Source organism: Trachinotus anak, unplaced genomic scaffold, assembly GCF_046630095.1.
Source record: "Trachinotus anak isolate AG129_WGS33_773 ecotype Australia unplaced genomic scaffold, CSIRO_AGI_Tana_v1 ptg000010l, whole genome shotgun sequence".
Taxonomy (NCBI): domain Eukaryota; kingdom Metazoa; phylum Chordata; class Actinopteri; order Carangiformes; family Carangidae; genus Trachinotus; species Trachinotus anak.
This window is the reverse complement of record NW_027273861.1, coordinates 4,734,965-4,757,072: the sequence shown is the minus strand read 5'-3', so window position 1 is coordinate 4,757,072 and position 22,108 is coordinate 4,734,965. Positions and strand designations below refer to the sequence as shown.

At 40.7% G+C, this 22,108-nt stretch overlaps 2 protein-coding genes across 4 annotated transcripts in view; one reads left to right on the top strand and one right to left on the bottom strand.

The window, feature by feature from the left end:
- LOC139626638 (cyclin-dependent kinase-like 5) overlaps positions 1-2,926 on the bottom strand; it is a 42,310-nt gene extending 39,384 nt beyond the window's left edge. The window contains 3 exon segments of the mRNA XM_071487049.1: positions 388-460; positions 462-609; positions 2,789-2,926. Coding sequence (XP_071343150.1) covers positions 388-460; positions 462-482 — 94 coding nt within the window. The 5' untranslated portion in view covers positions 483-609; positions 2,789-2,926.
- Positions 2,927-6,012: 3,086 nt separating this feature from the next.
- LOC139626635 (sex comb on midleg-like protein 2) lies at positions 6,013-21,835 on the top strand. 3 transcript variants are annotated; one of them, XM_071487047.1, is made up of 15 exons: positions 6,013-6,110; positions 8,118-8,257; positions 9,055-9,105; positions 10,638-10,708; positions 11,199-11,433; positions 12,138-12,226; positions 12,336-12,579; positions 16,150-16,415; positions 16,515-16,608; positions 16,690-16,893; positions 17,801-17,962; positions 18,243-18,371; positions 19,605-19,823; positions 19,911-20,071; positions 20,189-21,835. In XM_071487047.1, the coding sequence occupies exons 2-15, from the start codon at positions 8,236-8,238 to the stop codon at positions 20,312-20,314; spliced, it is 2,073 nt and encodes a 690-aa protein (XP_071343148.1). In that variant the 5' UTR covers positions 6,013-6,110; positions 8,118-8,235; the 3' UTR covers positions 20,315-21,835. The 3 variants fall into 3 exon arrangements, with proteins under 3 accessions (XP_071343148.1, XP_071343147.1, XP_071343146.1); XM_071487046.1 differs by having other exon boundaries at positions 9,055-9,129; XM_071487045.1 differs by having other exon boundaries at positions 9,055-9,129; positions 19,908-20,071.
- The last annotated feature ends 273 nt before the right edge of the window (positions 21,836-22,108 follow it).

Genomic DNA, 22,108 nt, shown 5'->3' with positions numbered 1-22,108 from the left:
ACTGAATCACAAAAAACACCTCTTCATTTCCACTATAACAGCTCATGAGTATGAATCCAGGTCACAGAATCTGCTGTCAGTTTTTTCACAATAAAATTCTTCCTAATGAATAAATATTTTAAAAATCTCCTTGACCTTATTGGGTTTTCTCAGTCCTGAACAACAACTCAGGCTTTTAACAGCCTTGTTCCAAAGGCAAATTAGATCAAAACAATCAAATGATTGCTCACCAAAAAGCTCTACAACAAAATTTGTGAGTGCACAACTTTACATGAAAAGCTGTGGCTGAAGACAAGTAGTTACTGCTGCAGACGTATACAAAATACAAATGAACAAAATATACAAATATATTTCACAGTTACATTTTAAGCAAATGAGCATTCTCACCTTCACCCACAATCCCAAGGACTTCAAATTTATTCATTACATCACAGATGTCAGGGATCTTCATGAAGTCAAAAGGTGTATTGCGTGAGATGCATGGAGCTCAGGTGGAGGGGGCCTGGCTACAGGATGGCGTGAGCCGGCCAGCTGTTGGCTCCCAAGAGGTGTCTGCCAGCTATGAGCCATAATATCCACCACATGCCTTCAGCAGTGGCTCACTTTTACCTGCACAAAAACATTGCACCCCATTAAAATACATAGAGTGTAATCCTCACTTACCTTTAAAAGTGCATCTGTTAATTTCCAGCCTTTAACCACTTTGTTGTGAAATGGACTCACAACATTCCATCTTAACTGTTTTGCCTTTTTTTAAAGGTTTTCTCAAGAAAGCTGAAGAAAGGGTTGGTAAGTTGTACTTCAGTGGCACAGAAGTGGTATTCAGCAGCTCTAGCTCTTTGAGTTAACTCCAGCAATTTAGTATTGCACATCCATTACGTTGAGGGACATGTGAGAGAGAGGATAAAAAAGAATGGTCAAAAGCACTGCAGCAGAGGTCAAGATATCCTGACTTTTAGTCCCCATAATGAGTCAAGTTTCAAAACTGCTGGATCCTACAATTCTCAGAATGCAATTTAACTACATTTACATTAAACGACCCTGCCTGTTAAATTCTCTCATCCTTCAAACTCCATGTCTTCAGTTTGTAACACAAGTAAAATTAAGGGTTGTTCAAGGTAACTCTGATGACATCATCAGGGTTATATTTTCAGACTATAGAAAGTCGCTCCAGAGCCACAGAAGATACTATACAACTGTTTTCACAGGCTGAGCAGTGATCCACCTATTGAGTAAACTGTGAATAAATATATAAATACAGATTAAATTAATATACATTAGGCAACAGTTATAAATACATAGTTTACTATACCTTATGAAAATAATTTCACTCTCCTTTTTCAAAGAGTGAAACAGCACCACACGAGTTCTTAATGTGATCAAAGCATCTCCTCTGGTCTCCACACACTCTTTACTCTTATTGAATCTGCTAAGACTCCAGATGCCACTTTCTCCATTTCATCTTCCTCCTTGCTGAAAAGCTCAAGGACTTGCGTAGCCTACTCACACTCCCAGTCTCCTACGGTGCTGGGGGCACAGGAGCTGCTCATCAGTATGCAAAACCTCGGCACCAAAATAAACTCTGTCTCCCAGAACACTTAACATCCCTGTGTGGTCTTTTACTCCCTTATCTTCCTCAGCTGCACACCATCAACACAGGTATACTGAGAGGTATACTGTGGGCAAACTTGAGGAGGACGATACCAGACTAAATTCAAACACTGATCGCATCATGGGAGATGTTTTGCCTTTTTAAACCCAAGCGTGTTAACATGCTTCCCTCTTCTCATCTTATCACAACCTACATGCAGTGCCATGCAGCCCATTGTATTCCAGAGCAGGTTTCTAGCCAAACTCCTCTCCGAGCTTAGACCTGGAGGGCTAATATGATCAGGAATGCACTGGGCACTGCTGTGGATCATATATTTTGTCTCTATCAACTGAATGACTCATGCGTGGTAATGGACTGGGTGTGTGGAATTCAAAATACAGCACCTTTAAACCTCCTCGTATGATCAATGCACTATTATCTATGCCTGAATTGGGTTTATAATCATTACAGTCAGACATGATGGTAAGATTTTTGCAAAAACAGAGGATGCAGCTGACAACGTCACTGCCATTTGAGGGAAACTGACCACACATTTTTAGGAACACAAAATAAGCACAACAGCAACAACCATCAAAGATATACATTTATGGTAAAATGTTGTATTATGATTTTTTTTTTTAAAAGGTCTAAATAATTGCTGTTTATGTAAATATCTGTCATACACTTGTCCTGTTGCTTCTTGATACAATTCCCTCACATCATAAACAGCACAAAACACACATACCAGGGTGATACGTAGCTGTGAAATCACTGTTTTTAACAGGGACTGTGGCTCGCCTGTACAGTACGTTTAAGTGTGTGTGTGTGTGTGTGTGTGTGTGTGTGTTAGCTATGACTGCCCACAGAATGAATGTAGATCCCACATTTTCAATGCAGAGCAGCAATAAATCCAACAAGTCAAACATATTGCAACACTCAAGGCAACTTAGTAGAGATTTCCCCACATTAGCAGCTCTCTCGCTCGGACTCTGGTGAGCGGTGCTGTGGATAAGCTAGGTTAGCTGTGTTGCCTCAGAGCTCTGCCGAATTCACCAAACACAGAAAACACGCAAATTAGCTCAAAACAAACGTTAAGCTTGGTAACGTTGCCTTTCTCGTCAGCTTGCGCTGAAGATATTCACTTAATATCTTGAGTTTACAATTCTTATCTATAACATGATAAAATAAACTACTCACTCAGTCAGTGTTTGGTAAAAAATGATGGAAATGAGCCCATATATCCACCCACCAACGAAGATATTTTCATTGCAGCAGGCAGCTACAGTAACTGGATCGTGTGGTTGACAAGCTGCAAGCACATCGCCAGGCAACAGTTTGAGTGGCGTGACGGCGACCAATGAGAGCGGTTGGAACGCTTGTTTATTCTAACGCCCCCTTGTTTTCGACCAATCAGAGAGCAGAACGGCTACGAGGGGCGAAAACTGTGTTGCAGTCTGAGGGTGTTTGGTATGAGGTAGGATATTATTGTTCTGAATTCTCAATTACATAATTCACAAGATCACACCCTGCTATCATAATGATAACATAATGTATCTAAAGGCTATATCAAAGTACATGTAGCAGTAGAACCGCTGCATCTTAAGGATGTAAAGCAGCATTAATAAACAGTGAGCAGATTTTCAAAGCGGGGGGAATAAGAGCCTTTCTTACACTTCATCGTTGTCATGACGTTGCTATGTAAGGAGATATTTGCATCCTCTTCTTTAACGAAAACATTGTCATTTTGCAGTCTCTCTGAGGAAAAGAATACATTTAGAGCATAAAGTGTCCCATGACAACAACAAAAAATCATCCAATAAACAGATAATTTCACACATGATAAACCTGAAGGTAGTCATGGACAAATTCATTTTATTCAGTTAATGAATTTGGATTTATTATCAAGTGATGGCACAGCTTAGAAAAACAATTATGGACAATAATTTAAAGGTTTTTTTTATTTAGTGAGGCTTCATAGAAATTAAAAAATCACAGTTCAAAGCAAAAAGAAAACTGCCGACAGGATCCTCTGTGTGTCTTCATCATGACCCTCACTCCATTCAGACAACATCTGAGTTATTGACATTCAAACACTGTAGGATCTGTTTAACTTTTTCCATGGTTGTGGTACCATATAAAACGATGCTGCCACCCACAGGATGAACCTAAAACTGAAACAAACCGTTTTCTTCATCAATTACAGGTACTATGAATGGTTGAATTAGTGGGTTTGTTTCAGATATGGTGGCATGGAGTAAAATTCCTTTGGATATCTATGATAATTAAAGAGATGAACTATCCCAGAGTAGCTGCTGCAGTCCTAACATAAATTAGTCTGTCAGCGTGGAGTGAAATAAATACTCTCTGAGGAAATGTCAGTCTAAAAAACCAATGAAGGAAATTTGGATTTCCACACATGACAGGCTGAGACAAGGGGACACTTTCCTGATGCATGCAGGACGTAGAGAGGTTAGACAGGTCAAAGCAGTTTCATGCCACAGGTTGATCTTTAAAACACCATGACTGAAATATGCTCTACGTTTCAGCTGCTTTTGAGAACATGTCATAGCTCTTCTGCCAGGTTGGTAACCAACAAACATAATGTAAAAAATGATAACAAATTACTCATTGATTGTTTCCTATGTTTTATTATGAAAGTAAATGACAATACTCACATAAGACATAAATACAGTACATATGCTGTATATACACTTGTGATGCAGCTCTTTAAATATGATTTGGTGTAATTGCTGATAGAGAGAAGTTAAATGCTGTGTGTCTGCGTAAAACGTCACCACTGGGTAACCAATTTCAAAGAAACTAGAAAACTACCTCAAAACTGTGTTTTAACTTTTTTATAGTATGAATTTCTACTTCACCAAGACTATATTTTGAAATATGAATTTGGAATACATATATAACATTGTGTGACTTCACTTGTGAAAGCAGAGCAAGTGAATAACAGCTGACTGCAGATTTCCTGTAACCTAGATGGAACAACGGAAAATGCAGAGCCACTGGAAATGATCAAAGGTGGGGGAGATATTCACATTTGTTACTTAAGCAGAAATAGCACTGGTTCAATTAAAAAACAAAAAACAAAAAAACACTTAGAACAAGTAAAAATACTTCAGAATAAAAATACTCTAGAATGCTAAATACAAATGCAACTTGTGTGTACTAGAAATAGCTAAAGGAAAAGAGCAAAATGTAGAAAAAAATATATACATATGTACATATGTACTTATTTAACTATTATTACAGATTATTAATACATATTAATGTGTGAGGAATTCACTTTTGGAGTTGGTCCAGATGGAGGTACCAACCACAAGTGCAAATTGCAATGATTTTGAAAGAAATCACAGATATTAGCGCCTGTTTTTCTTCATCGCAGTCACAAGCCATTATTGAATATATATGTTAATGCTTCGGGTGTTTCCATGCGTGCTGAAACCTGTCTGAATTGAGGGAATAACAATTTGTCTTTGATATGGTTAGAATAATCTAGACGAATAGGAAAATTGGGGGTGGGGAAAAATACAACACGCGTTTGAAACTGACATGGGACAATGATTCTGACTCATGTTCTTCTGTATGGCAAATGTGATGACGCACTGCTCCCTACTGTAGCTGAAAACCAGCCGTAATCCTGTCACACCTAACACACAGAAGCTTCAGCAACCTTCATAAAAATGTGTTTTTATTTAGACTAAGTTTTTGTTCTTTTGTTGTCGATATTGTTGATGTTTTTATTCTAATTTACATACGTTTTTTTCTTCTTTTTGATTATCTTGACTTGAATACTGTAATAAGGCTTAGGATTTAAATTATATTCAGTAATATTTCGTCTGTGTTATTCTATTTTATCACTTTAATGTTTGTAATTATACTATCTAGTCTTCTCTATTTAGTAAAACAATTGTTCTGTTGAAAACAATTTGTTTACTTATTTACTTTATATAAAACATTTTAGTACTCTGCTGCTATAGACTGATATATTGGGTTATATAATTCAGTGGTGTGGTTTTCCCCATCACGTTACTTCGTAAAATAGCAGCCTCTGTCCTAAGTTGTTTGTTCAAGAGGGTCAGAGCTTCAGTGACTATATTTCAGGTCAGTTTTCATGGTTTTTCTGACCTTCAACTGACAATTTTTGATCGGTTTTGAACCCCAGCAGGGGATGCATGAGAAAGCCCTTGCAAAGAAGAGAGAAATTGAAGATGGATAACTAGTTTTACTTTTTGAAATCCCAAGTTACAGACCAAGTAGTCCAGACGCTGATTGGACGAAATTAGCAAACCTGTGCTTGATTGGCTGTGAGTGTGAGTAACACAAGAGTTTATTGGCCTACTGAACAACACCTACTGACTCAGTGCCGCTGCTTTGCCTTTGCTCTCTCTACAATACTATCTTTGGCATAAATTACATGCGTGTAAGCATACACTACATTCGTGAAAAAAATGGCAGCTGACGATTAGAGAAAAGTGGATCTTCACTCGAAAAACAGACGGCACTTGTAAGTTTGCGCCTTAGAATAAACAATATAGAGTTTCGGAAGAATGTCGGTTGAATCTACACGACCCTGGTTATGTGTAATTCTCCTTGATAATATGGAAGAAACTGCTCATACAGGGTTAACGTTAACGCTAAGGTTAGCCAACGTAGTTATTAGCCAGCAGCGGTAGCTAGCGCATCAAGCAGTTCCAGTTGTCAACATTGGGCCCCGGCTATTACCTGGAACCCTATAGTGTTCATTTTACGCATCAGATCCGAGATCAAACACGCAATATAGAAAATAGAAATAATAGGTATTTTACCATAATGTTCTATGTAAAGTATAGTATACCTAACGCTACCTCGATATTCAGCTAGCTAGGTGTAACCAACCAAGTTAACATTAAAAAGCTGATGTTAGATGACATAACCAGCCCGCTAACAGTTAACGCTGAAAGGTAACGTTTGAGTTGGAGAGAAAAACACTGGAAAGTGAAAACATTTGTGTCTCGGGACTAGGCAACAATTTATCAAGTTATAACGTTAGATATTATAGGTAATAAACAAGTACCCAAGTGTAACGTTAACGTTAATTTGCCTCAGAACGGCAGTGTTAGCTTCATTATAGTAACGTTGGTCGTCCAACATGGCTAATTTCACTGTTCAACGATAATGAGTTAGCCTGTGTTTTCTACTTTAAAAGGTGGCTCAGGGGGGTCAACGCTCAGTCCCGTTTTCATCGTATCACTCCCCAAGAGATTTAGTGCAGCTGTTTTGTTTTCTTATTACCTAGCTCACTACTTAATAAATGTCTTGGTCCTGAAGTCTCATTAGCATTTCACTAAAATCTGGAAATGCGAAGGGGATGTACGCTAAGTTCAATACAGTGTCATACGGGCTGTCCCAGCACACCGTAGGCCTGTCGTTACAGTGCTGATCCCCACGAAAAAACGCACCCTGTTACAGCCATCCTGTCTCCGTGGGAGTGTCCATTACAGGAATACCAAATTACTGTACATGAAAGAGATTCTGATACTGTAGGCTTCACTTGCCCGAAAGAAGTCTTTTTTCCCTTTGCTAAGAGCAGCACTATGTAACTTACCTTCAGATTTCAAGTGACTCCCTGCTGCTTGTTATTTCCAGTGGTCCCTCTGCCTGTGCTTCCAAACGAAACCAAGTTATAGATAGATTCAGTATCACTATTACAACTGACAAGTTAAACTTGAACTTCCATTTTCCAGTCCATTGAGATATAGCATAGCATCAGTAGCTGTTTTGTAGAGAGTCAGCATAAAATAAGTTGCACAAGTAATTACAAGTAACAAAATATATTATTTGAAAACATGTATAGGGATTTTTTGTTGTCTGCAATCTTGGCTCTTTGTACTAGTGCTAAAATGCCTAGTGGATGGATCAACAGCAGAGTAATTGATCACATAAGTTGTTTATCAAGCAAAATGCCAAACATTGGCTGTTTCCAGCTTCTTAAATATGTGGATTTTCTGCTTTTCTGTGTTGTACATCATTGGGTTTTGGGAATGTTTGTCTTGCCAAACAAGAAAGTTGAAGATGTCATCTTGGGCTCTGAGAAAGTGTGAGGAGCATTTCTGCTGTTTTCTGATTTTTCATTCACTAAGTGATAATAACCGAAATATTCATTGACAGTGGAAATTATCATTAGTTGCAGCCCTAGTTTGTGCTGTAGATTTGAATGTAAAGTTTGAATGTACATTGCACGTTGTTTGAATGTAAATTCAAACAATGAAAATGGTATGAAAATGTTACACTGAATATTTAAGAAGACAACCAGCATGGTTACCTGCATGCTTTGCTGCAAGCAGCTATATATCCCCAAATGTCACCTGCATTGATCATAAAGGACATGTATTTTATATTCTGAGGCTAATGAACAATATTGTAATTTTGATTGTATCTCATGTGAATGAACAAATGAATCTTTCGAACTGTTTTGTTGTGTATTGGTGTGTGCGGTATTCCCCTTCAAATAATTCACCTTTGATGTTCTTAGGAGAAAATTACACAGGCACAGGGGCATACTGGGTCAACTTCCTGCACCTTGATTGTCATCATAAAAGTGTCACCATTGCTCGTCATTGCAGAAGTGTCACCATTGGTTGGCAGTCACCATGGGAAAAACTCCGCTAAAAGGCAAGTATCATCACTATGCTGTAAAGACATGTTATTCATGACTTCGGAGGTGTCGCAAAGAGAAAAAGCAGGTTTATATATTTACTTTTGGATTTTTGGACCCTTGTAGCCACTCAATTAACAATATGCCATTTCTCATAATTGATTCTTTATTAAAGACCCAGCTCACCCACACAGGTGTTTTCACAGACCTCTGTTCAGGTTAAAGTTTGACAGACTTATGCAGCAAAGTTTGTTATGCCATTAAAATGTATGTGAATTGATAAAGACATGTACATCTCACACAGTCTTAATGAAAACTCCGATCAGGCATAATTAAAGAATAAACCTGTGTGGCTATACAATGAGTGTGTACAGGCTTAACATGGCACAGCATACAACTTTATTTGTGTCATTATGATTACATTCAAAAGGTTACTGAAGGTATTTTGTTAATTAAATATTGTATGTGTGTGATTGTGATGACAGTCTCAAGGTTTCATTATAGTATTTCTCCAAGTGTTGCCTGACATCAACTCTTTCAGAAATCCATATTTATTAACAGTGTTCAGACTCTTATTTATGAAGTGCAACATATGTATATTTGTTATTACAACGTAATTGTAATGTGAAACGTGTTGGATAGAGTTTTCAGTAAAGGGTCTTCCCCCTGTCTGAAGGGACAACATTTAATTTGGGAATTGCACAAATACATCAATCAAAGCTGTATTTTACTTTTATTTTGTTGGAACAATTTGGGTGTTTTCATACATTTATAAAATGTTTTTTTATTTATTTATCACCTCTATCATTTTTAGATCAGAAAGATGGAAAAAAAGAGAAACCAGGAAGAACAGTCCCACCAACAGGTACAACCGCTGCAACAACTAAAGGTGAACTTTTGATCTGGTGTTTTGCGATGGTATTTCCCTTGATTTGAGAGTCCTATTCCCTTGGATTACTTGGGTTGAACACAAGAAGAGTTGTTTCAGTTAACATTATCTGAGGAGCCCCATAGTGATTCTATGATACTTTAACTTTTTAAATCACATCCCATTGAATTGCTGAATTTTACCACCTTTTAAAAATCCATTTTAATAATAATAAGAACCAATATGAGTATCAATAAAGAACTGCATAACTGTATTGATAAGATAAATATAACATTACATAGCTACACCCGATTAGAGAGCCCCCACTGTCTCACCACTGCAGCCTCAACGTGAGCCCTCCAGAGACTTTGGGAAAACCTGGCATTCCCACACTCAGCATGCAGACATGCATACTTGTCAGAGTCTGACCAATCGGATGCATCCCACAGCTAGCTGCCAGCTACCCTCAGGCTATGTCCACACTACTACGTGCATCTCATTTGCTACGTTTTCCCCTCCCCTCCAAACTATTCTAGAGTTTTCGAGCCCCATAAATTGAGACTTTTGGAAACGCTGCTGACCCTGTTTTATTTTGAAAATTTCAGGGTTGTGTTGTAGTCTGAAAGGGCAAAAACGAAGATAACATAGTCACACCCTGTCGCTCCCTGATTGGGTCTAATCAGCCTCGACTAACAGTGGTGAAAACAACATGAATAATGAATTACAAGTGTTACGGATGTTGTTGTCTTTGCTAGCAGCTGTTGTGCAGTTAAATTCTGCATTTTAACACTACAACTGTCTTTGCTGTTTCTTGTGCGTAGTATTCACTGCAACTAATCAGCCGAGTGCAACTGAGAGTAGACAGTCTGCTTCCTGTTTACACTGGCTCATACATGCCCAGTGTACGTGAACAGTCATGTATGTTTGAGTTTTCAGGTGTGATAGTATGGATGCAGATCGTGTCTGACACAGAGTTAAAATGGTCTTCTGGACAGAAATAGTGTGGACGTATTCTCAGATAAATTTGGTGGTGACTGTGAGGTTAGCTATCACGATGGCTCAGTGGGACAGAGGAACTGTATATGCACAATATACATATTAATATCTGTTTATTTATTGCAAGTCATATTGCCGTTGCAATACTGAACAATGCTGCAGAGTTTCCTCATATTGTGCAGGTCTAGTTTGTCTTATGTAATACTATGGCACCACAACCGATTTTCTAGTAGATTTTTGGTCATTGCAAAAATTAAAAACTCATGTTTTACCTAGAAAAAACAATACTGATGTAATAAAAATCTATCATCTGGCTGATACCAGTGGACCAGAGAAAGGCTTGGAAAGTGACCAGAACTTTGGCCTTTCATACTTTATAAACTCACATTTCATTGACAGGTAGTAGGGGATGTTGTGGCGTACTGCTCAATTGTTTTAACTAGATTTTATGTTAGTGTTCATGAATGAAAGAGTCAGTAGGTTGCAATTAACATCAGTTTTTATATTCTGATCATTTAACCTTTTGTCTTTAGATGCTTTCAGCTGGGAAGAATATCTAAAAGAAACATCGTCTATACCGGCTCCAGCAAGCTGTTTTCGTCAGGTATGTCCTTCCTGATTCATTTGACATATGACAGATATTTGCATAAAGACAGGCCCGGTCTCACTCCTCAGAGTAAAAGGTCAGTGGATCGTGAAAGTCTGCTTTATACACCCAGTCAGAACTGAATCAGGATGCTTTGTCTTTGTTGACAGTAATTATCAAATCTATGAATTTCTGCTGGTAGTGATTTTTACCAGCTGGATTTCCCTAATCACACCAAATCTCACCATATATGACTTCATATGCAACATCACTTTCCCAAAAGTAAACAACCACACAGACACATGCTGTCCCTTGTTCTGTGCAGCGAATAGCTAATGTTCTACCAAATGCCAAAGCACAGTTATGGTTAGGTGTCATAATTTAGACCTGGCTGTGAGCTATTGTAATCAGTGCCTGGCTGGTGCTGATTACGTAATGATTTCCCTGCAGTGTATTTGCTAACAAAGTGCTAACCACTGCATGTATGGCATTGTCCTGTTGTCTGCAGGCTAGAGTCCCACCCTCCAATGACTTCAAAGTGGGAATGAAGCTTGAAGCCCATGATCCACGCAACTCCACTTCAGTGTGTATTGCCACAGTGATGGGTTTAACTGGGGTTCGTCTGCGTCTCCGTCTGGATGGAAGTGACAACAGCAATGACTTCTGGAGACTGGTTGACTCCTCCGACATCCAGCCTATTGGCACCTGTGAGAAGAATGGAGACATGCTGCAGCCGCCACTGGGTAAGAAACTCAGGGAAGCACGTTGATGGTGTCACTTATAATCAAGTGAAAAGGTCAGGTTTCACTGCTCGGTTCTCAACAATACAGAACAAATGATCTACCATGCAAGATTATTTATTAAAAGGAAGATTCGTTCCATTACTGAGCACATAACTGCAGAACCACCATGGTTAGGGTTACAAAAGTTCAGCAGCAAAATTAAATATGGGATGATGGACTGATAAAATGTGTGTAGAGGAGAAAAGAAAATTTCCCACAGCCATTGAAATCCATTATCATCATTATTAGTTGGATTTTTTGAAAGAACCTGAAGGTAACAGACAGTTGTGAGAAACCTTTCCTTATTTTCTTTTGATAAATAATCAAAATAACAAAACATAAGAACTTAGCAGTTCATTTTTGCAACCACACAAAACAAATCAAAGCAGTGCTTCATAAATATCCCACATCTGAAATGAATACTCTCAGACTTTTTTTTTTTTTTTTAGAGTTAATACCAATCCAAAAATCATAATGATCCAGTGAAGAGAAGGTCCACACACGAGTTGTTAGGTGTACAGGGAGCACATTGTTTATCTGACAAAACTTAGAATAAAGCCACCCAGAATATAAGGTTTCTCTGTAGCAATGCTGGAAATTACGCAACGGATCACATGGTGTGTGATCAACAGTAAATTTTGTCTTCATTTTATTCTCTCCTCCAGGATTTCGGATGAACGCGTCCTCATGGCCCATGTTTCTGTTGCGAACCTTAAATGGAGCAGAGATGGCACCAGCAACAGCATTTAAAAAGGTACATACTGCTTCAATAATCTTTGCTCTACAAACACAATGGCACCATCTTATTTGGCAGTGTGTACATTTAAAATTTGTCGCATTGAGGATATTTCCTTAATTTTCAGGAGCCTCCGAGGCCACCCCAGAACATCTTCAAGCCAGGCATGAAGCTGGAGGCTGTGGACAAGAAGAACCCGCAGCTCATCTGCCCCGCCACCATTGGGGAAGTAAAGGGCGATGAGGTCTTCATCATGTTCGATGGCTGGCGGGGTGCCTTCGATTACTGGTGCAAGTGTGACTCCCGGGACATCTTCCCTGTGGGCTGGTGCTCCCTCACCAAGCACAGCCTCCAGGCACCAGGCAACAGTGGTGAGTGTTACCCTGTAGGTGGCAGCACAAGTCTGCACATATAGTGAGGTTTGAGGCAGATGCTGTTGTTTGTAAAGAGTGTTTCCTTCACACTAATTTAGTTGCAGTGGCCCCCTGCAACCAGGAAATTGCACCCACAGCTAGAAAAATATAAACACGATTGGAATTGCTCATTTGGTCTTGTTGCTTTGACTCTGGCAGATTAAAAATATACACAGGCACTAAAAGAAAACATGAATTCAGCCTCTTGATCTTTGTGTGATCCAACACATATTTGCACATTTCTGAATGGAACTGTTTCTGTATTTGTGGGGAACATAGACTTACATCTGGAGGAATGGTGTGGTGGCTGTAATCTCTGAGGTTGTGCAGGAGTTTGTCATGACTGCAGCTGCCTTGGTGTTGGTTTTGGCACAGTAGTTATTCAAGTGCCAACATCTTAAAAAAAGGAGAAGGTATTGGGGAAATCTTTAGAGTTTAAACTAAAAACTAAACTATATGAATTATACTTCATAAAAAAACAACAGTTGATTTCCTGTTTATAAACTGTGCTCTTGGATTTGTTATCCATGCCCACAGATATGCAATCAGTGCCCATGGTTTTGATTGCAAATCTGTGGGCATGGATTGCAAGAGTGGGCATGGATTTGTAAACTGAGAGCACAGATTCACACATGGATTTATTTCTACAGCCCTCACAGTGGCTGCACTGCTAAAGACAGTTAGGTTGCATTTTCAACATGGTCGTTTTGATAAACTGCGGCGACATTCAGATTCAGAGTGTTGTTAGCAGTCAGCTAACAACCGTAGGAGACATGCTGTGCATTGTATGTGAGACTGCAGATCCTGTCGATGTGCGTTTGTGCGTCACTGTGTGTGGGTGGGTGGGATGGAACAGAGCGAATTACAAGAAGGAAGGCAGGGATAAAGGAAGGAGGATTTATGTTCTTCACATCATACCTGTTTACATGGAAAAGACATGTTTACATAAAAGCTGCTCAGCCCAGGCTCTGACATTTGCCCAGCCACATTTGTGTAAAAGATTCTGGATGGAGAGGATAAGATTATCAACCGCAAAACACATGACACACAGCTGCTGCTACACCCCTGCTTCCCTCATCTTTTTAAATGCACTTCTACCTGCTCATGTATGAGCTGTAAATGTTGGGGGTGGGTATGAAAACCACACACATACCCTTTTCTCTCTCTACTCCTCCCCCATCTAATGCTGATTGGTCTGGGTACTCCAGCTCCTCTGTCAGTGTGGGCTTTGTTTTGAGCTTATGCTGTGTTTTGGAGGCAGATTTATTTGGCACTCTACTGTATGTGTGGGAATTGTTAGGGAATCCTGAGCACATACAGAAACAGGAAAATATTTACTAGCTGAGTAAATGGGCTGTTGCTTTGTGTTGGTATGCGTTCGTTTTTTTTCCTTCAGCACGCTGAGCTCCACTTTTACTTGTTTACATTTGTGGTCTGCAGTGGTAATTCTCTTTGTGAAGATAAGAGATGTTGTAGGGCTGTGACGATAACGGCAGAACTGGTAATACCAGGGTTATGTGATGCCTACCATGACATCCCATTCACAGAGTTAGATTCTACTTGTGGTGGCGGAGAGGATGTAGGTGGTGGGTGAGGGTTGATCAAATGTAGTGTAGTGTTTTGTCAGTAGGGCTGGGCTGATCAATCCCTCAGTATTGATACTACAGATGCTACGTCTTGTTTTGGAAGATTGATTCTAGTGTTGATCGATACCAGCCTCAGTTTCTCTCTTCTGTGTTGGACTCGTGTCAGACTAGAACTGTGTGCGAACAATGTTGTGTTGTTGTGAACGCACATCAGTGAACTCCATCTTTGCTTCACCACTGCTGGTGTCAAGCCAACACATGAATGTCATGCTGCTCCTTACTGCAGCATCCAGCCAAGCCCCCTCTCCCTCCCCCAGCTTTCCTGTCTCTCTCTCCTTATTGCATTTAAAGAATTGAGAAAGAACATGAATGCAGTGATGACTGAATGAAAGAGGAGTATTGTTGTTCATTTAGCACTTTTCACAAAGTACTGCATGAATCAATGAAGCCGCTTTTTGTTCTGCTTCACTTGCTACATACCTGCTTCAGCCGGGTTTCAAACCCAGGTCTCACAGGGATAAATTATACCATCCTTGTTTACGAACCTTTGGCAAATCATTTAATGGTGACTAAAATGTATTAAGATGAAGCCTATTGATAATGCATAAACCTCATAAATCATGACACCGCTCTCCCCTACATGAGCCGCTTTTTATAATATAAAGTATTGATGTTGATATTGAGATCTGCGATTCTGGCCCTCTATTTATTTATTTTTTATTTAACCTTTATTTTACCAGGCAAGACATTAAGAACACAGAAAACATTTTTAGGGAAGAAGGAAGGGGGTGGGCAAACAAAAAGCAAATAAACAACACAAGACAAAGCAAACAATTATTATTTCTACACTCACTGAACGAACAGGTGCGGGAGGGGTAGAGAGAGCGGGAGCTTGTCCACTAGTTATGTGGTCAAAGATAGTGTCATTCTCTGAGGGGAGGGTGGTGTTGTGTGCGTGTGTGTGTGTGTGTGTGTGTGTGTGTGTGTGTGTGTGTGTGTGTGTGTGTGTGTGTGTGTGTGTGTGAGAGAGTGAGTGGAGGGTCATTGACAATAAACAGCCAAACTGCGGGGGTGTGTTGCTTTGTCACAGCCATAAGAAAAAAGTCCCTCGATGTCCTGTTGATTTATATTTTCAGTATTTATTTTGTGCAGATGTGTAAGATCATTACCTTTGGAATCGTATTCATTTATGTGGCTAAGTCTTCTGTACAAGAACAGGAAAATAATTAATAATGCTCATTCTTTTTTCACTAGCCCGTCTGTGAGCTTCTAATTAATCTAATGTTAATTAGCTAGCAGAATGGTGCAGCGTAGGTCTTTAAGAGTAGATAGATAGATAAAATACTTTCTTAATCCCTTGGGGAAATTCAGAAGACAGTGTTGTTGTATTTCTGTACATTAAAACATCTCTACTGTGTATATCTTTGTGACATTATTATTATAAGGCTTGTAGTGTAGCCTGTACAACACGCCTGTACAACACGCCTCACTGCTGAGTAGTTGCTGTTGTAATGTAGCTGTAATATTGATGCATCGTCAGGCAGAATGCAAAATAAATCAAATCAAGTCATTGGAACTGTATGACATAAATTGGAGCACTTCCCCTGACATTTGCTGTAATGAGCTGCCCTGTTCAAACCCAGACTGGCATCACACCATCTCTTATCTTTGACTTTCATCTCGCCCACCCACCGCAGCTCAGCGCACTGTGCCGGTCGCTGGGTCCACAGATAATGACACACAGTTAGTCCCCCTAATTATCCAGGAGAGACTCTACAGTGATGGGAAACCAAGCCATTCTTCATTTTTATTGTCCTCTCCCCTTTGACACACAGAGTCCTGTGTGTTTTTCCTTTTAGCAAATAATATTTTTAGTGTATTTGTACATTTAGTATGATGTTGTTTAAGTACATATTTTCACTCACTTCATTTATAATTGCAGTTAACCTCCCAAAGAACCTGCAGACTCTCCCAGCATCACCCTCCAAGCCCAGCAGGCGTTCCATGCATTCCCCCTACAGACTCCCCAACCCTCTGCCCCCTTTGCCTGTCAGGAAGGGGGTACGGGGCCGTCGGCCCAAGAGTGAGACCATCGCTCTGCTCAAAGCTGTGGCAGAAGCAGCGGCTGCCCAAAACGGAAGCATACCTGAAAACACGCAGCTTGTACCCCGGCCCCACAAGAAGAGAGGACCCAAACCTGGAAGCAAGGTGAGACCCTGCTGAGCAAACTCAAACTCTGAATGAATTCTTTTCACTCATGTTTTCCTCATGTTAAAGTTTGTCTGCAAATGAACCTGCGTCTTTCAGAGAAAGTCCAAGATTCTCCAGGCTCCGACTCAGCTGCCCAGCATCCAGGTTCCACAAGAATGCCCTCCCAGTCTCAACTCAGTGGTTTCAACAGGTTAGTGGTCATTTACTTCCCATAATTCACTGAATTAAAGGTATCATCTTAGTGTCTAATGTGTTCTCTGTGTTGTTTCAGTGTGTGTCTATGTGAATAAGCATGGAAACTGCGGTCCCCACCTGGACAGGAAGCAGATGCAGCATCTGCCAGACCACTTTGGCCCGGGGCCAGTGAATGCTGTGCTCCAGCAGGTGGTTCAGTCATGTATAGACTGTGCATACCAGCCTAAAGTCCTGCTCCTCGCCCTGCAGACTCATTCAGGAGGAGGAGAGGTTGTCAGAGGTAGACACACACACACACACACACACACACACACACACACACACACACACACACACACACCTGTACTTCCATTTTTGTGAGGACACTCATTGACATAATGCATTCCCTAGCCCCTTACCCTAACCTTAACCATCACAACTGAGTGCCTAACCCTAACCCTGACCCTGACCCTAACCTAAACCTAAACCTAATTCGCTGCGTTCACACCAAACGCGATGGACGCGATGTCATCGCCCGTACGCGAGTATCGCGTCGCTCGACACATTTGTGTCACATTTGTGATCATCGCTTCATCGCTTCATCGCGCGATGACGCAATCCACCTCCCGCTATTTTCTTCACATCCCGCTGTTTTATTTCTTTCTCTCGTCAACCATGGCTGAGTTAACAACCGTAGCTGCGCTTTATCTGTTGTGGACGTCTGATTTAATTAAGACGCGATGTCGCTTGAAAAGTTCAAATTTTTCAACTTCAAGCGATACACGCGATGACGCGATGGACGCTTCATCGCTTCATCGCGTCCATCGCGTCGCTCCTATCGCCCGAATCGCGTCGCCCGACGCAGCATCGCGTGTCATCGCGCCATTTACATTGACTTTGAATGGAAACTTGTGGCGTTCATCGCGTCCATTGCGTTTGGTGTGAATGCACCGTAACTCTAAAACCAAGTCTTAACCCTCAAAATGTGATTTTAAGGTGTCTCAAAAAGTGAGGACCGGCCAAAATGTCCTCACTCTGTTAGTAAAATACTTTTTTTGGTTCTTTCTATGTAGCAAGTACAAGTACACACGCACACACACACACACACACACACACAAAACACCAGCTATTAGAAGTTGTAAGTTGAAGAATTGTCTGTACAAGTAGCCAAGCCATTTGTGACGGATGAGTGTTGTCTTTCTTCCCAGTGAGGACAGATGGGGGAGTTCGTGTGGTGAAACTACCTTCAGCCTCCAGCGCTTCATTTGTGCTGCGGTTCCTGGAGACGATGTGTCGTCACCTGCAATGTGACAACCTGTTCAGCAGCCAGCCGTTCAGCCACTACGCTGCTTACGACAGGAACAAGTCAGGTAATGACCATGCACTCAGTTGGGATGAATATTGTTAGATATAGTTCTTATAATAAACTAAAACTGAGACTAAAAGTAGGCAATAAAAAGATGTCTGCATCAGCCCCATTTAAATAGTCCAATTGAAAACTCTAAACATTTTTTCAGGACTTTGTTTAGTATCAAATTTAATTTCTGTAGTAAAATAACAGTAAAAGAAAATATCTTCCTCTGCTACTTACTTTGTCTCTGTCATGTATCTGCGCTGAAAATGAGTTCTTCCTTGTTTCTGTGTTCCCAGTGAAAGAGGAGGCGATGGACGCTCCCTCTCTGGCTCGGGGTACTAAACGGAGTCTGTCTGGAGTCTCACCGTCGTATGCAGCCCCGCTGTCTCCTAAACATTTACGCACTGAGGCTCACCCTTCAGAAGGTACGATGCAGTTTGCAGATGCTTTCATACTTGTAATGCTTTTTGTACTGGAAAACAATTTGTCCAATTTCTGCTGTGATGTGTGATTCTTTGACAAGAATAAATCTCCATAAATGCACATTTACCTGAGCACTTTGTCTCAGTGTATTTTAACCTTCGCACTGCTTCCAATTCTAAGTCAAAAATGTAAATACCCCAAATAAAGAAAAGCCTGTATCAGCTCCTATATATTCATCTTCACCCCCAGTCCACCTCAGAGCTTAGTGCTCGGTACATTTTACAAAGCAACACAGAAGTTCTGTCTGATATAAAAAGCAGAATCCGTGGAAGATCTTGCCAAAAAGTTGGCAGCTATTCTCATGACCACATAAACAACAACAAAAGCATACAACATATAAGAACGTGATGGCGCAATGCTATAGAAAGATATTTTTAAACTGCTATTATTTGTGAAAACATTGAAGAATTGAGCCTGTTTTGATGAGTTATGCTGAAATGTTTGGAGGAGTCCTTTAACTCTGTGCTCATTGGCTGCAGCCTGTGTGTTCATCTCCAGAAGCTCATTTGGTAGCCGAGCATTTTCCCACACATTTCCTACCTTTGGGTTTGTTCTTGCGTCTGTTATAGCAACATTAAAAACACATTTTGTTCACCTCAGGCACTTTGGCTGACCAGAAGGTGCGCTGTGGAATATGCCAGATTGTATTTTCCTGATACACTACAGTGTGTGTGAACAATCAGCCTAGCTACTTGCACAGTGTAGCATTGGCACTAAAAGGAGTGGTGATACTATAATGAGCGGTGTTTACTGCTGCATTCGTAATAAGCAGGGATGGTGGGATATTCAGATTGTTTATTTGTCATAAGTGTTAACCTGATGGGGCCTGTTCTGTTTATGGCCTCTTTCATGTGATATATATTTGGTGATTATCTCAGAGGCAAATGACACTTAAAGAATTATATAATAATAATAATAATAATGATAACTTTATTTACATTGCACCTGTAAAAACTGAGTTTTTAAAGAAGCAAAAGCAATAATGGGCAAGAGGCTCAGAAGGCAATATTTAAAAACAGAAAGTTGGATAAGGCCAAGCAAAAGCAGGACAGAAATAAGGTCAAGGTGAAGAGGGAAGACAAACAATAAACTTCAGTGTATATATAAGTACAGTTAGAGAGTGGATGCTGTGATGGACATTCATCTGAATGTCTCTTGTGTTTTCCTCCCTCCAGCAGAGACTCTGCCCCACGAGGAGAATGGCCTAATAAAGGAGCAGCGCTACATGGACTCGGCCTCGAACTCCATGACTCCTCGACCCCAAACAGTGCGGAGTTCCTCAGAGTACCACTCTCAGGCCAGCAGCCTCTACCATCCTGGCAACGGCAAGCCCATGCGCCGCCATTCTAACCCTGCAGAGCTCGCCTCCACACAGCCTCTTCGACGAGTTGAAGGTACAGTAACGATCTGTGGAAGCAGATGTAAATAAATACTCACGTCTGGCCCTCGTGCTCAGTATGTCTGCTCTTCTTTGGCAGCAGCCAGCTCCACCACAGGTCCCGAGGCTCTGGTGTCTGAGCGGGAGGGTCAGCAGCTGCCCAGTAAAAACCCCTCCTCCTGGTCCATTGAAGAGGTGATGCAGTTTGTAAGGGATGCTGACCCCACAGCATTAGCTCCACATGCTGAACTATTCAGAAAACATGTGAGTCAACTCAAACGCACCACAAGTTGTCTTTTTTTATGTTATTAGCATTGACTACTGTACCTCATCCACCTCTCTGCGTCTCCCTAATATGAGTCTCACTCTTTGTTTCCACAGGAGATTGATGGAAAAGCCCTGATGTTGCTACGGAGCGACATGATCATGAAATACATGGGTCTAAAGCTGGGGCCTGCACTGAAGTTATGCCACCACATAGAGAGGCTGAAACAAGGCAAACTGTAAAGGCAGCCAGGGCAGCGCCGTCCCTGCCAGACCCTCGGGCAATAAGCCCCGACAGAGCCAGCACTTGGACACTGACTCATGGGGAACGCAGGGACTACATGTCACTCCAGACTCCACCTCCAGAGACTGAATACATGTTAGGACTTCACCCAGACTTCCAGAGCGGAGAAAGTGTGCCGTGCAGTGCTGACACATTACCTCATCCCCTCATCAGTGAACAAAAAGCTGTTCAAGTCTCACAGACACCACTGACTTAATGAATTCCCAAAGGAAAATAATCCCTGTAGTGTTTACATTGCATAGCACATGTGCACACGTGGACATTTTTTTTACGGAGATGAAATCTTCTGATCCTGGTTTTGGATCCCCAAAGATGGAGAATGTTTCTTCTTATATAATGTTTTTATTACTGTTGAATTTCCAGTTCATAAGGAAGGGTTGGTAAACTGAAAAAGAATCCATCAGACGTTCTTCCCCACACTCTTTCCAGAGAATTTGGACACTCTTGTCTGTGTTGTATAGCCGTCTTCACTCTTCACGTATATGCCTACAGAACGGGTATATCTGCCTGCCCGAGAAATACTAGCGTCAGCGCATTCCACCTCTTTCACGCAGTGCTCAACAGACGTTTTCATTTGCATGAACCATGTCGTCAGCGTCATGGTAGGAATCATGTTGTGTTCTGACGTGTTTTGTTTTTTTTTTTTTTTTTTGAACCACACTTTTTTCCACGAGTGTCCTGCAGCTGTCACCTGCTGTGCCGCATGATGTATTATTGTGTCTTAGCGAGCCCGACGTCGCCTCCCACCGGTCTCCATGCAGTTGTTACAAACGTCCAACCGTTTGTTTCCCGAGCTCTGACAAAGTGATGAGTGTATTGATTTGAGTGGAGGGATTGTTAAGGAAGTGCAGATATGACATTTCTAAGGGCTTTCTCTGTTAAGTTTTGACGTAACCTTTTTATCAGTCATAAACATTTTAAGCTCATTGGTCCGCGTGCGACCTCAGCGTTGTCACTTTTGACCGTTACAATCACTGTTAGCAATGAAAACAGATGTGTACAGTTTTATGGGTTTAACCATGAATATCAGCGACAGAATGTACATTTTGTAGAAACTTAATATTTTAAGGAAATCATATACATAAGTTAGAAATGTGAAGATAAAGGGGATGGGGGGGATTTCATTCGATTCCATTCTGCTTTTTAATACTTCTCGCAGCGCTTTTAGTTCAGATACTCCCAGTTCTAGACTGCCTTGCTTTATCTATGACATTTCTCAGGTTTATGTGGTATTTGTTAGTACAAGCTTTTGTAGCACACTGTTTATAATATACTGAACAGAGTTTTCCTGTTATTCCCTTCCTCTGATTTAAAAAGACTTGTGCCATATGATATTCAAACACAGGATCGAAGTGCTGTTGATTTCTTCTCTTCATCTTCTTTAAAGTACTTGAAAAATATGTGTTGCATAAAGTCACTTGTCCATTATGTCACACCAGATAAACAATATGTGTTTATGATGTTGTGTATTTCTTTTTTTTTTAAAATAAACCTACCAAAACAAAAAGGATGTGCATGTCTTAGTTACAATCAGGATACTTTTTAAACAGAGGGGAACAGAATTGCTCAATTCTTTTATTTTACACCAGTGTTACCTACAAAAGTTCACTCAGGAAATCAGTTGCCCATTTCACATAAAGCAGGAGCTTTGCACAATGAGAACTATGTTGTATCATAAAGTCCAGCATTTCATCATTGAACTCATCATCATCACTTAACGCCTCACATCAGTC

Coding starts and splice junctions, on each gene's coding strand:
- LOC139626635 (XM_071487045.1), top strand. CDS start 8,236: ATGGGAAAAACTCCGCTAAAAG. Junction 18,372..19,604: donor TGAGGCTCACCCTTCAGAAG/GTACGATGCAGT, acceptor TCCTCCCTCCAG/CAGAGACTCTGCCCCACGAG. Junction 19,824..19,907: donor GCCTCTTCGACGAGTTGAAG/GTACAGTAACGA, acceptor CTTCTTTGGCAG/CAGCCAGCTCCACCACAGGT.